Below are 14,086 nucleotides of genomic sequence, written 5' to 3'. Positions count from 1 at the left end.
TATAGGGTTAATGATGATAAACAGTCTGCAAAACTCACATTAATTTATTTTCTCTAAAATATGGAAACATGCAATTGTTTGGCTTTTCTCCAAAAGAAAAGACTTATTTTTAGATTCCTTGTAAAAGAGGATAGTTAAGATCCAAAATACACGTCTTCCATACTCCCTCTTAAGCCTGCAATAAAAATACACAAGAATAGAAATCAGAGTAAGTAAACACAATAGATTATCCTTACCAAATCCATTATTAAAAGTGCTTCTGAAGCCACTTTCACCTGAAATGGCTCCTGAAATATAAAAAAAAAAAAAAAATGGGGGAGCATAAAAATAGAGATTTTGTTTTTCCTCACTGGAACGTCCACCCTTTTCTCCTTCACCTGTCACACCAAGTTCTCATCACCAACCAAGGCTCAGCACAAGCCAGAGAATTTTTAATAAACTATCATTCAAAATCCTAGCATGGAAAAATTCTTTAATTTCCCAAATGTATCACTCATTTGACCCTTAATGTACTTTGCCTTGTCCAATCTTTCACATATATATATGCCTCGCACACACAGAAAAAGAAGAAATACTTCATGCCTGACGGGGGCATTATTTATGGCCATTCACTAATGCATAAATAGTACCTGCTTTTCTTCACTGAAAAAATTACAAGGTATCAGCTGGAAGGGATCAAACGAGCTGGAAAAGAAAACAAAATCATTTCTAATATAATTCAATAAGAAGATCAAGAAAATAACATTCATTTAAATTAGAAAATATGTATCAATAATCTAAACCCAAATTTTCAGAAAGATACTAAACTAGGAGAATTTCTTAGGACATTCTATACAACCCTTTTGAGAGAAGCACTGGTTTTTTGGACTCAATAAAAATATGGGAAATAATAAGACCTTTGGGAGAAAGCAATTCTGTTGTCTTAATACCCACAGAAAAGAACATTATAATACACACAAGTGTATTTCAAAAAACTGGAAGAAAATGTAAACAACTCTCTAATATGACATGGGAAAGAAAGTTCAAGAAGGATGGAAGTTTCTCAAAAATACTTGTAAGTACAGTTAACAGCACAGAGTAGGGACTCAATAAATCTTTGCTGAATGAATAAACAACAAGCAGTTCTGTTAAAGAAATTAATATATATATATATATATAAAGTTATATGATAAACTCTAATTTTACAATGAAAGAGTAAAAAAAGACAAAAAGAGGAGAACACAAGTAAGGGTAGATACAAAAGCATGTGTAAATCTAAGAGAAATGTTACAAAAGCTTTAACTGGTAAAGAGCTGAGGTTTGAGAAAGATATTAGGAACGATTAATAAGGCTTTCTTTAGGCTATGTTCAGAGAAGAAAAAACACAAACAAACAAGGAATATGTTTATATTAACAGGACTGGAAAAGAGCAGGACTATTTAGTTCCCTTTCTACCAGAGATTGTTAGTGCTAGGAAATCAGACACTTTGTAATCCAAGTTCCTAGAACAGTGCCTGATACATAGCAAGCACTCACAAATATTTGTTGAATGAAGGGAAAAGATCCCCAAATAAAAAAATGCTTCATCAACATAAATAAAAAGAATAGACAGTATATACATCCCAGAGAACTGAAGCATGATGTGAAACCCCACTGATCTTGTTGGAGGGACTTTAAGGAATGGAAAAATTATTGGAGGGCTACAAATAGGCAATTATCGGGCTTGTTTTTATTTTATTTTTTTTAGAGAGAGAAAATGCATGTGTGTGTGAAATGGGAGGGGAAGAGGGATAAAAATCTCAACCAGGCTCCAAGCCCAACAGTGAGCCCAACGTGGGGTTCCAACATGGGGCTCGCTCTCACAATCTTGAGATCATGACCTGCTATCGGTGTCCCTGGACTTGTTTTCAAAACATGGGAAAAACAGACTTTAGAAGCAGAGAGTTGAATATTGAGAAATTCTGTAAAAGATTATTAAACAGCTGATTTTGAGCCTTTACCAAATGAAGAGGTGACTACTAAGAATAATAATAATGATCTATGAAAATAGAAGTAAATCTAAATTTTATTTTTGATAGGACTGATCTGCTAGAAACTAGCAGACTCATAAAGATTCAAATATATTTTACCTGAATATAAGCAAGACATCTGCTAAAATTTTTCTTCTGCATAAGATGAAAAGACACGGGTTAACCATGGCAACGTACAGCTGATTGAACAATGAAGTCTGAGCCTTACATTTATCTCAGTTAAACATTTTATTTAATCAGTGGCCAATGACAAGAGGTCAACTTACTGAAATGCTGATGATTCAAAGTTATGAAGGCAAATATGAGAAAAGTGGATCTGGATTCAGAAAGATCCTGACAAACTGGAACGGGGACTTGGGAGTCACAATAAGTAAGTCTCACATTTAGATTCAGAGAATCAAATGTCTAGATACTAGATGAGGAGTCTAGTATTTCATAAATTTATTTTTTATTGGTGTTCAACTCTAAGTTTTAATTTTTATTTTAGAGAGGTGATATATAAATAATATGATGGTCAGCAATGATTCCTTAAACTAACTGCCTAGATGTAAATCACAGCCTCATCACTGACAAGCACGGGCAAGTCACTCAACCTTTTTTGTGTCTCAGTTTCCTTATCTATAATGTGGAATGATATTAACTACTGCATAGGGTACTTATGAGTATTTAAGGAGTTCATATACACGAAGTGCTTAAAGAATAGATAACAGAGTTAGCTATCATAGCTACTATTTTATAAATGAGGACTGAAGGCTTAAAGCTTTATGTAACTTACACCTAGGGACACACTCCTGGTTAAGCATTAGGGCTCTTTCCATTGAAAATGACTTAGTAGCATTCCTAGATAATCTTGTTTTAAAAGGGACACTGACAAAACTATACCCTATTCAATGGGGCATCTGCAAAAAGTGAGCGTCTAGAAAATCAAGACATTTAACTTATTTGGTGACCTTTACTGTTACACGTTACAAATATTAGATTATTTAAGAAACAAAAAACCTTGTAACAATCAGCACCAACCAAAGAAAGAACTAATCATTTCATGAGGTTACCTGTTTAAAATATCTAAGGAGTTGAATGACCACTTGTCATAATTAAAGCCCCTTTACAACATATGTTGGATCCTACAGTCACTAAACCCACATAAATTTAAAACTTTTGCTCGAGATCTTCCCAAATTGATAATCAGTGAAAAAAAATATTTCAAAATGTTAGTTTTCAACTTAATATAATGTTATATGAGATATTTTTTCCCATGCATTTCCTAATCATTTGTGATAAGTTAAAAAAATTATATAATGGTATACCTTTTTGTTGGTCTTGGTACTTTTGAGGATTTGACAGGTTTACATTTTTCCTCTTTTCTTCTTGCCAATTCCTCAGCAGAAAGATGCTAAAATACAAAACACCAGTTGATCAGAGTCCATCAGCCACTGAGAGATAGAATTAATAAAAAACAAAAACAACTCTTAGACCATATTTAAGGGCATGTGAGAACGAGATTGACCATGTTCAAGTAGATGTTATGTCCTTCTTTCTACTACCAAATTGAAATGCTAGGAAACAGATAAAAAAATTGTTCCCCAATCTACAACCATACCAAACTTAAAACTTATTCCTTCTCTTGTTTTGCTCATTTCAATTAACGGCACCACCCAGGTTCAAAAACCTCAGAAATCACCTGAGTCCCTCCACTTACTTAATCACCAAGTCCTACTGTGTTGAGTTTTCTTCCCCAAGCAGGAGACATTGTAACATAATGGTAAAGAGCACAGATTCTGGAGATAAAAAGCCTGGCTCTGCTACCCACTGGGTGACCCTGGCCAAGTTACTGAAGTTTTCTGTGCTTTAATTTCCTTACCTTTTACACAGGAACACAAGTAGTAATAACAACAATGTTCTGGTGTTATAGAGATGATTTAATTAATGTTTATAAAATCCTGATAATAATGTGAAGTACAGAACACATCTTTTATCCCACTTCTACTACCACTCTTTACACTCCAGCCCAAATGAACTAGGCATTTTTTCCAGAATATGTCTGATATTTTTTCCCCATCTGTACCTTTATTTAGGCTGCTCCCTTAGCCTGGAATGCCTTCATGCACTAATCCTCCTGCTTATCCTTCATGTCACAGATAAAATGTCACATTTTCTGTGACACCACCTCTGATCACACTCTTTGGGGGAGATCTGATACTTCCCTTATTTTTTTCAAGATCTTATTTATTTATTCAGGAGACACAGAGAGAGAGGCAGAGACACAGGCAGAAGGAGAAGCCGGCTCTTCGAGGGGAGCCCGATGTGGGACTTGACCCCAAGACCCTGAGCTGAAGGCAGATGCTCAACAACTAAGCTACCCAGGCATCCCAAGACCTGACCTTTCTTAAGACCAATCTTATGGAACTTATCACAGATCATCTTTCCTACGAGAAATATAAGTTCCTTTTAGGCAGGAACCACGAATTACTAATGAGCCGATACTGGTGCTTTGGCGTGAGGTTGGGGGCAGGGAACAGGAAAGAGAGAAAGAGAACTTTTTTTTTTTTTTTGGCACTGAAACCCAGGAGAAGTAACATTTACTGAGTAACTGGTATATGCAAGGCTTATTAAGTGCCTAGTACTAGGACCTCCACACATTTTATCCTACTTCCTTCACTTAATTTTCACAACAGTTCTTTGAGAGATATTATCCACACTTTATAGATAAACCTGAACTTTAGTGGTTAAGAAACTGCTCAAGGTAACAAAGTCAGTAAGTACCCATTCACAAATTTTTTCCATTCTACTGCACTAGATGTTCACAAATAAATTATATAGATTTAGAATACACACACACACACACACACACACACACATTCATTGCCTGTGTTTCTCTTTAGGATCAGTTTTTATAGAAATACTTTAATATTTGTAATTTAAATTATGTCTAAAGTGTAGGACAAGATTTTAAATGCCGTATTAAAACATTATCCTACAAATGTTTACTAAAATGAATTAGGCATACTAACTTCCTGGCACCTTGGCAGGTATTTTTGAGCTAGAACTAGAATGCAGAGGTAGATAATTAAAATTCAGGAAATGAATCAAACGCCTAGTCTGTACCAATGCCTTCTATTTTGTTGTTTATTGGTGATTTTTAGACAAACAAATTAACATGGGTAACATGGGAAGGATACATACACATACAAATGAGTATAATAAATGTGGCATTAAGATATACAAATGTTAATTGGCAGGTTAACTTTTACTGATGAGCTATTTGCAAAGGTCAAAGTTACCTCAAAGGTTTGTCCTTCTAAGTCTTTTGCATCACACCAATTTCCCCATGGGTCTCGGACCCTACGTCTCCTTGTGCGCTGTGGTAAGATTAAAATAATGCAAAAGGTAACAAGATTAACTTGGAGAAATCACAGCACAGTAATATACAATACCAAAATGACATTTTTCTAAAAATCAGTTAATTTTTTCTTAAAATATTATAATCTCTGATTAGCAATGCATAACTAAATTTTTACTGACTTATTTTTAATAGCACTATGCTCAGAAATAAATCAGTAATGATCCTCTCAAGTTTACTTAGATTTCTTCTTGAATTTTCATTTTTCTTTAACTTTAGGAGCTAAAATACTAGGACAAAAGATATTTTTAAGACCAAAAGAACCATCAAGAAAATGACTTCCCTCTCAACCACTTGTGGTAGAAAGCTTCCAAGAACCCACAGCAAGAAGTAAAATACTGAAAACTAGAAGCAAAATAATTATTTCTCAGGCTTACAACGGGAAAGATTGCCTAATGGATACAAATAATAAAAAAGCACAAAGTTAACTGACTGGATTACTAATACCCAGTTGTGTAAACCTCAACACTGAAGCCTTTAAAATGCACTGGCTCACAAGCCAACGTACAAATAGCACTCCTTCCAGCAACTATATCTAAAAACATCCTTTCTTACTACAGTAAATCTAAGTAGAAATGGTTTATGGCCTAAATACTCTGAGAAAAATACCCACTTTATTATGGACACTTTTCTTCATTTGCCTCACTTATTACCAATTCAACCTATTTTATTAGTAAAACCAATGAGGTTTTTTAGAGGACTTGTAGGATCATTTATTTTAAAAATCAGATTCATGAATTTTAAGATATTTAAAACTCAATAACCTCAGGAATTAAAAAAGAAAGACTACAATAGTTTGGATAGCTATTTCAAAAAGCTGAAACCTAAAGTTCAAACTTTTAAACAAAGTAACTGGGCAGCTCGGGTGGCTCAGTGGTTTAGCGCCGCCTTCAGCCCAGGGCCTGATCCTGGAGACCTGGGATCGAGGCCCATGTCAGGTTCCCTGCATGGAGCCTGCTTCTCCCTCTGTGTCTCTGCCTCTGTGTGTGTGTGTGTCTCTCATGAATAAATAAATAAAATCTTAAAAAAAAAAGTAACTGAAAGAGAAAAAAAGAGCTTAACTGTATAGATGTAAAGACATGTTAGATAAAGAAACTAGAACAAAGCAGTCTAAGACCATGTCGCCAGCAAAGCACAAGGGTCTGTCAGTGAACTGAGGGCTTTTTTTTGTTTGTTTGTTTTTTGCCTTTTAACATGAAACTGAATAGGAACCAAGAAAGTGAATGGCTATGGTGAAATACACGAGAAAACATGTTCTTCTACTAAATGCCTATTTGTTAAATCATTGGTGAGAAGGAAGCACACCTTACTCAACAGGGCAAGGAGCAATTTGAAGAGGTCTCTTACCAAAGGGTGGCTGCTTACCATAGATTGCAGCCGCTGTGCAAGCTGGTATGCTTCAACTGTATCTTTTCGGTCTCTGACTCGTACTTTGTCAACTGGTTGCGGCCTGTTGTATACAGCCTGTTCTATTGGAATTCAGGAAAAACAATCAATTATTTTCTGAAACTCATTGGTTAACTAGGAAGACACATCTACACAGATGTAAGTTGTAAGCCAATTTCTAAGTTTTGTTATACCTGATCTTCTAAGCCTACTCTACAACCACTTGGAAGTCCTCATGTAAAAGTAATGCTCTTAAGGAAATCTCAATAAAACGGGGTTTTTGTGAGATGGGTAATTTAATTTCTAATTAAATGAGTGCTAAGCCCACTCTTCTGAATTCAGAGGTCTAATGCAGAAAACACGATTTTTCTTGTGTGACTGAGGAAGCTAGGAGATCTTAGTTCTCTTGACCAGCCAGCCAGTCCCATGTACAGTGCTTGGGGAAACAAAGACACTGAAATGAAGGACAGACCACAGGGTAGACTCTTAATTTTCTCTCTTTCTCTCTATGAAATAAAATAATCTCTGATAGGAAACTTTCCGGTTAATGGCTTCTCATAGATATATCATAGAATATACTCTTCTGAAACCATGGGTTACAAAGTTCTAATTACTTTATTACTTTGCAACTATGGTTATTATCTTTCTTCAAAATGTTCTGTGTCACGTTAATTCAATAAAAGTGAAGAATATATTTAAAATCATGCATATTCACTGACTTTAAATTTGAGAAAAACTAGGGTGAAAGAAACTTTCTTCCATGAAAAATATTTTAGCACTTTTATTACATTTAAGTGTAGAGGCTCATAAGTTGTTTTCTTTAAACACTGCTAGACAGTATTTCTAGCATTAATACAGATTTCACAAATTAAATGGGCTATTACTAGAATTTCTTGAAATTACTTTTACTTGACAAAAAGCTGCATTGTTATATTACTTCTACTACTTAAGTAGACTGAGTATTTTTCCTTATATACCAATTTCACTGTAGGTTATAGGAAAATATAGTTTAATCAACAGGAATGTCTTTAAAAAACTCAATAATAAATAATACATTTACTCCATAATGTTATAGCATCTTTCTGAATTCTCTATCTATACTAAATCTGCTTGAATTCTAATCATGAAAGAAGTTAATGGGTGCTCTAACGATAAAAAATGTTGAGTAAAAGATGTTGTTGGGTTTTTATTTTTACCACATCCAAAATTGATTGCTCCTATCAACTCGAGGTATGTATGAATCCGTCCAATACAATTAACATCCCCACAGTTCTTCAGGCCAGGACGTACTGAGGTCTTATTTAAGTATTTCGGTTTGCATATCTCCCTAATTAAGAGATGGAAGTACAGTTATTTTGGATAAATAAAAACATGAAAAAAAGATTTCTGGGGATTACTTTTAATATTTGAAATATCTTAAAAATTTACCCCTTCTCAATTGGTAAATGTGTAGGAAGAACAATGCTAATACATAACACCCAAGTGTACTTTTTCCTGAAATATCTTTAAAAGATAAAATAACATACGAGTATAATGTGACTTTTATTATACGAGTATAATGTGATTTTTATTATTACTTTTTTTCCATATGAAATGTAATAGACTCCAGGTATCCCAGGATTTTAAAATTAGAAGCTTTGTCTATAGATCCAAATTCAAGCCTCAGTCTTTGAATAAAAAGGGCACTCTGATGATATATCTAAAGTATTTAACATCAGGCTTTTCTAATTTTATATATTACTTAGGTTCATCTACTTTTACTTTGCCGGGCAGTATCTTTTAGTTATAAGCTACTTTATAATGCTTAAAAGTTTTATATTGGTTTTTAAACATTAGGCAAATAAATATCAAGTGCTTACTCTCTGTGGAAAACAGAAATACATTTACAGGATTTCCAACGAATCAAGAAATGCCCAAAGACTATGAAAAACTTAAAGTTTACATAATAAAAACAGAGATTTACTGAATATACTTATTGTACCATGGTATATAGAGTTTAAGAGTAACGAAGAACTTACTAACAGTAGCAAACAATTACTGAATGCTGTGTCAGTACTAATAATTATACAACTTTAATCCTCATAACTCTACAAAGTACATTTTACTATTCTTTAGAGATGAGGAAACAAAAAAGCAGAGGGATTAAAGTATTCATTTACAAAACTAAAGTCAAGATTTACGTACAGACATTATAAACCAAGTATTCTGATACATTATATAACAGGTATTTCTTATTTACTATGTTCTACAAAAATTTATTTTGCATCCTACACACCAGCCATTGTTGTAGGCAGTAAAGATACAAATATGAATATAAAGCTCCTAATTTTACATGCTAATAGGACAATATAATGAATAATATGTACTATATATTATATATTACTATATATTAATTATATATTACTATATAAATTATATATATTACTATATATTATTATATTATTATATATAAATAAAACAATGTCAGGTAGCAATAAGTGCTAGGAAGGAAAAAAAAAAGGATAGGGGATAGTCAGAGACAACTAGGGACCGACTATCTTAGACAGGATATTCAGTAAGGCCTGTCGAAGCAGAAGCCAAACTTAAAAATCATAAATTCTGGGGATCCCTGGGTGGCTCAGCAGTTTAGCGCCTGCCTTCAGCCCAGGGCGTAATCCTGGAGTCCCAGGATCCAGTCCCACGTCGGGCTCCCTGCATGGAGCCTGCTTTTCCCTGTGTCTTTGCCTCTCTTCTCTCTCTCTCTCTGTCTTCATGAATAAATAAATAAAATCTTTAAAAAAAAACATAAATTCTACAGACATTCAGGGAAGGCAAAGTTATTTGTGATGTGGGAGGGTATCAGAAATTTCATTGAGGGGCACTTGGGTGACTCAGTCAGCTAAGCACCTAACTATTGGTTTCCACTCAGGTCACCATGATCTCAGGATTGTGAGATTGAGTCTCGTGCACTGCCCTGATTCAGTAGGCAGTCTGCTTGGGATCCTCTCCCTCTGCCTTTGCTCTTTCCCTCACTTACATGCTCGCTGTAAAATAATAAAATCTTAGGGGGGAAAAAAGAAATTCCACTGAAAAGCTGAGGTTTCAGTGTGTTTTCACTTCACTTCAGTGTGAAAGAAAAGGAAACAAACTGCACAAATAAAGGCAAGAAAGCAGGAATGAACATGGTATAACTGGCTACCAAAAGTCTATAGGAATCTAAAAACTATTAATTTAATTAAGGATCACCCAACTCAAAAGTCTTTAAACCGAGCTCAGCACTAGTACAGTGCTGAACAAATGGTAAGGCCTCTAAAGATACCTGTTCATGATTCATTTGGGTCATCGTTTCCCATTTAACAAATAGAGTGCCTCTGTGTTTGCTTAGACAAGCATTGCCCTAAGCACTACGGGTGTTAACAATGAAAAAACAGAAAAATCTGCTCCTGTGAAGCCTGTATTATTATGAGGAGGAAAGGGGGAGAAAGGGGATACAATGTACAAATAAAAACATAATATTTTCAGTAGTAATAAGTCCTACGAAGATAAATAAAATACGGAGTAAGAGAGTGAGAGGCAGACATGTGAACTATTTTATTTTACATAGGGTGGGGGTAGTGAAGTTCTCTCATTTCCTTGGAGCAGATCTGAAGGAGACAATGAAGCACAATTCATCAAGATCTTGGGGGCCAGGTTGGGGGAGCATCCAAGGGAGAGTGAAAAGTCTGGGTCAAAGACCTGGATGAAGTGTGAAAATACAGAGTCAAGACTGCAGACCCTGAAATCACCTCCACCTAATGTGACCTTGAACAAGTTCCTTTTCCTCTTTGAACCTCACTTTTCTCATCTGTAAAATGAGGGCAAGGTTGTCAAGAGGACTGGGATTGATTTAAATACATTTACATGCATTCCATAGGCATTCAATAATAATGGTATTGGTTACCTTAATAAAACATACTTCTAAACAGGGAGTCAGTTGCATGTGATTTTATGGAAAGGATCTTTTAGCCACAAACAAATCTAGCAGGCCTTTTTATTTTAAAACTTTAACTCTTCTACTTTTTTTTTTTTAACACCACCTCCAGTCCCCTCTTCTATTTCCGAAAAGAATAGCTTTGAGTTCCTGTTCGAAACATTTTTCTTTCACTGTTCTGCTAAATCACCATACTGAAAACAACATTTAACTGGTTTTATGAACTAAGGCCAGATTAGGAAACTATTAGATTAGATTAGGAAACTACTGCCTTATCATTTATACTATCTATGTAAATTATTCTGCCTTATTGGGAATCCAAAATTCAAATAAATCAAATTGATTAAAGTACTATTAAGTCACTCATTGATGATTCATGTAGATAAAAAATTTTTGAGTTATTATTTTGAAGTTCTTCAACTTTGGCCATTCATCCTATTTCTGAAAACAAAATTCGATACCCATAGAGATCTAATTTGACTGATCGTCTTCAACAGTGTGAACAATGTGAAATAATGGAGAGTGATTGACAGAGCTGAGACCTGCACACAGGTCCTTCTGTCAGTAACTGGTTGTATGATCAAAGGCCCCTAAACTTTGCCAGACCACAAAATCGATTAGCCACACAAAAAAACACCACCTGCCTATTTTATAGGATTGTTGTGAGGAATCAAACACGGAAAAGCTTTCTGTAAACTGTAAAGCCTATGCAAATATCAGTTGTTCCTTGTAATTATTCTTTCATTTGATACCCCCTGTACCCAGAAATTTTACTTTAGCCATCCCAAGCATCAGCAAGACAATCACATGTCAAGAACAAGAACAAAAATCTTTCATTTAGAATAGAGCTATCTTTAAAAGCCAAATTAATATTGTGGGAGTAATGAAGAGTACTGATGTAACAAGCCTGGTTACATGTTTTCCTCTGGCAAATCTTCCTAGGTTACAGCACAAGTCCTCTGTAAAAATGGCCCTATGCAACTCAGTATCTCCTGAAGCAATAACAATTATGAATGTTTGATAACATCTTAATTAAACTATGGAAAATTCAAATTATTTGCAAAGCACTTAGGCTAAGAAGGTGGGAAATTCTTTGGTTTATGCCCTATCCAATGCTAAATAATTCAAATTTTGACAATTTAGAAGATAAATGTCCCATATCAGAAAAATTCCTGTATCCTGATGAAGGTGGATGAAGGGATTATTAACACATTATGTTACAAGTTCAAAGCTGAAAGCACCTATGGAGAATGGTTTCTGTAATCTAGCCACATTTAATGACTGAAATATATCTGTCAACAAAATTTTCTTTTTGTTCTTACAAATACGTGATAAACTAGGAAAGATGTTCTCCCCCTTTTTCTGGTATAGTAGTGTTTTCTGTTTCTTCCAAATACTGTCCTACGAAACTGCTTCTCAAAGCAAATTATCCCTGTTATCCAGGACCAATACTCTTAATGAACAGACAGATGGGTTGAGATAGCTAGAGATAACAATATTTACCAAAGCTTTCAAAGAAAATTTCACTATGAGAAATTTTAAGTCTTGCCTATTAAAATATATTCACATGTTCAAGCTCTCTGTATCACTAGCAATGTAAAATTCTGCATAGGCCTAATTAAAATATTCTAGAGCATGGTTAAGTTTTAAAACAGTATCTAAAATATAGTTCTTCCTTACCACTGATCCAAAATGTAATTCCTAATTTTCAAATAGCGTTCTGGTGTTTTAGCATGGCGTCCCTCAAAAAACTCAGGAATTGCTTGTTTTTCTTCTTCTTGAATGGTATTTCTATCTATTTCTACTTCTTGTTCTGGTGGCTTAAGCTCTTCTTCCTCATGGCTCTCGTCGTCCATTTGATAGGAAGAATGAAAAAGCAATTCATTATCACTCAAGTCTTTCTGAACTTCACAAGGCTCTGGAGAAGACAATGGCCTGGCATGATCCATTATTCCACTTCCATCATGTTTTTCAGAGTTTTTCATCATTTTATTACATTTCTGATCATTTAATTCAAGGGACTTTTTGTCACTAGTGTTCTGTGTTTCAGTCCAAAATTTACTTCCTGAGCTTGAGAGTGCTTCCATCTCTCCCTGCTTTATATTCTGAAAATATTCCTTGGAAGATTTAGATACAGAATCTTCTTGGTTGTAAGAAGCAATAAATTCCCCTTGGCTGGATTCATGACTTATACTACTAGGAATGTTTAATAAGACATCATTGCTAGAATTCTTTTGGGGAGCTTGAGAAGTCAACTCATCTGCCTCATCTGTGATGTCTATTTCTTCATCATCAGATAACTGCTCAATTTTTATAGCATTCAAGTTGGGATCAGCACGTCCCCTTAGATCTGATGGCGTCCATGCCTTTGTGCCTTCACCTTCATTTTTAATCTGAAGATCACTGCTGCTCTTTTGATTTGGTGTTTCCTTCTCTGGACCATCTAATTTTACCTTATTAAAAATCAAGATAAAAGCCCCATAATATTAATATTTTAAAATTTAACTACTGCCATATATATAATAAATACAGTATTATTAAACTGAGTACATGTCAATGGTATAATTATACCTTTATTGTGCTTTTCTTCTAAGGATTTACAACTGCATTTTGAATGTAAAATATCATTCCAAATTTCCATCAATATATTTTTGACTCATTCATGGCTGGGTGATTTTATTAATTAAATAATCATGACCTATTTACAACTACTATTTTGTTTTTTAATATTAAGTTTAAAACAGGAATCTGGCTCAGAACAACCACAGAGAATGAACAACTGTCATACTAAAGTATTCTTTAAGGTATTAAAATATTTTTAATGGCTAATTTCTTAGAGTATCAGATACCTCAGCTGATTATTTTTTATAATGCTAAACAGCATTATAACATATTAAAGGAATCTGTCACATATCTTTAATTTAGTAAATTAAATTCATCTTTTATTTAAATTCAGATATACAAGAAACAAATATTTTCAAAGGTTCATGTAATGTAGCTGCAGTATTACACAACTAACAATTTAAGGCATGAAATTATCTTCTTTATGTACTTTTATAACATAAATATCTAGTCATGGAAAAGAAAATGATTGTCAATGAATAAAAATGATTTAAAATAAAATCTTTACATACAGTTTTTGAAAAATCTTGTATATGTCTGGCATACCCAAGGGAGGATAGCTCCTAAAAGAGCTTACCTGCAGATCCTATATCACAACAGAATCCCAGAATCTACTATTTAGAAAACAAAAAGGTAGCAGGAAAGAAAAGGAGTTTTGGACACATGGCCTTGGAACACCCTTTAATGACCTTGCTATTTACTTGAAGTCTCCTGTTTTAA

The 14,086-nt window shown here is 34.2% G+C and overlaps 1 protein-coding gene across 8 annotated transcripts in view; it reads right to left on the bottom strand.

The window, feature by feature from the left end:
- MYSM1 (Myb like, SWIRM and MPN domains 1) overlaps positions 1-14,086 on the bottom strand; it is a 42,702-nt gene that overhangs the window by 14,030 nt on the left and 14,586 nt on the right. For all 8 annotated transcript variants that reach the window (XR_005990186.1, XR_005990185.1, XR_005990183.1 and 5 more), the window contains 7 exons: positions 12,425-13,197; positions 7,992-8,122; positions 6,775-6,878; positions 5,291-5,368; positions 3,317-3,402; positions 630-684; positions 237-287 (listed from right to left, as the gene is read on the bottom strand). Coding sequence is in view for 4 of the 8 variants with exons in the window: in XM_041770417.1 (XP_041626351.1) it covers positions 237-287; positions 630-684; positions 3,317-3,402; positions 5,291-5,368; positions 6,775-6,878; positions 7,992-8,122; positions 12,425-13,197 (1,278 nt within the window). In the remaining 4 variants the exon portion in view is untranslated. The remainder of the gene's footprint in view (positions 1-236; positions 288-629; positions 685-3,316; positions 3,403-5,290; positions 5,369-6,774; positions 6,879-7,991; positions 8,123-12,424; positions 13,198-14,086) is intronic.

The sequence above is a fragment of the Vulpes lagopus genome, chromosome 10 (assembly GCF_018345385.1).
Source record: "Vulpes lagopus strain Blue_001 chromosome 10, ASM1834538v1, whole genome shotgun sequence".
NCBI classification, from domain to species: domain Eukaryota; kingdom Metazoa; phylum Chordata; class Mammalia; order Carnivora; family Canidae; genus Vulpes; species Vulpes lagopus.
The sequence above is the reverse complement of the archived record's forward strand: the minus strand, read 5'-3'. Positions and strand labels throughout refer to the sequence as shown.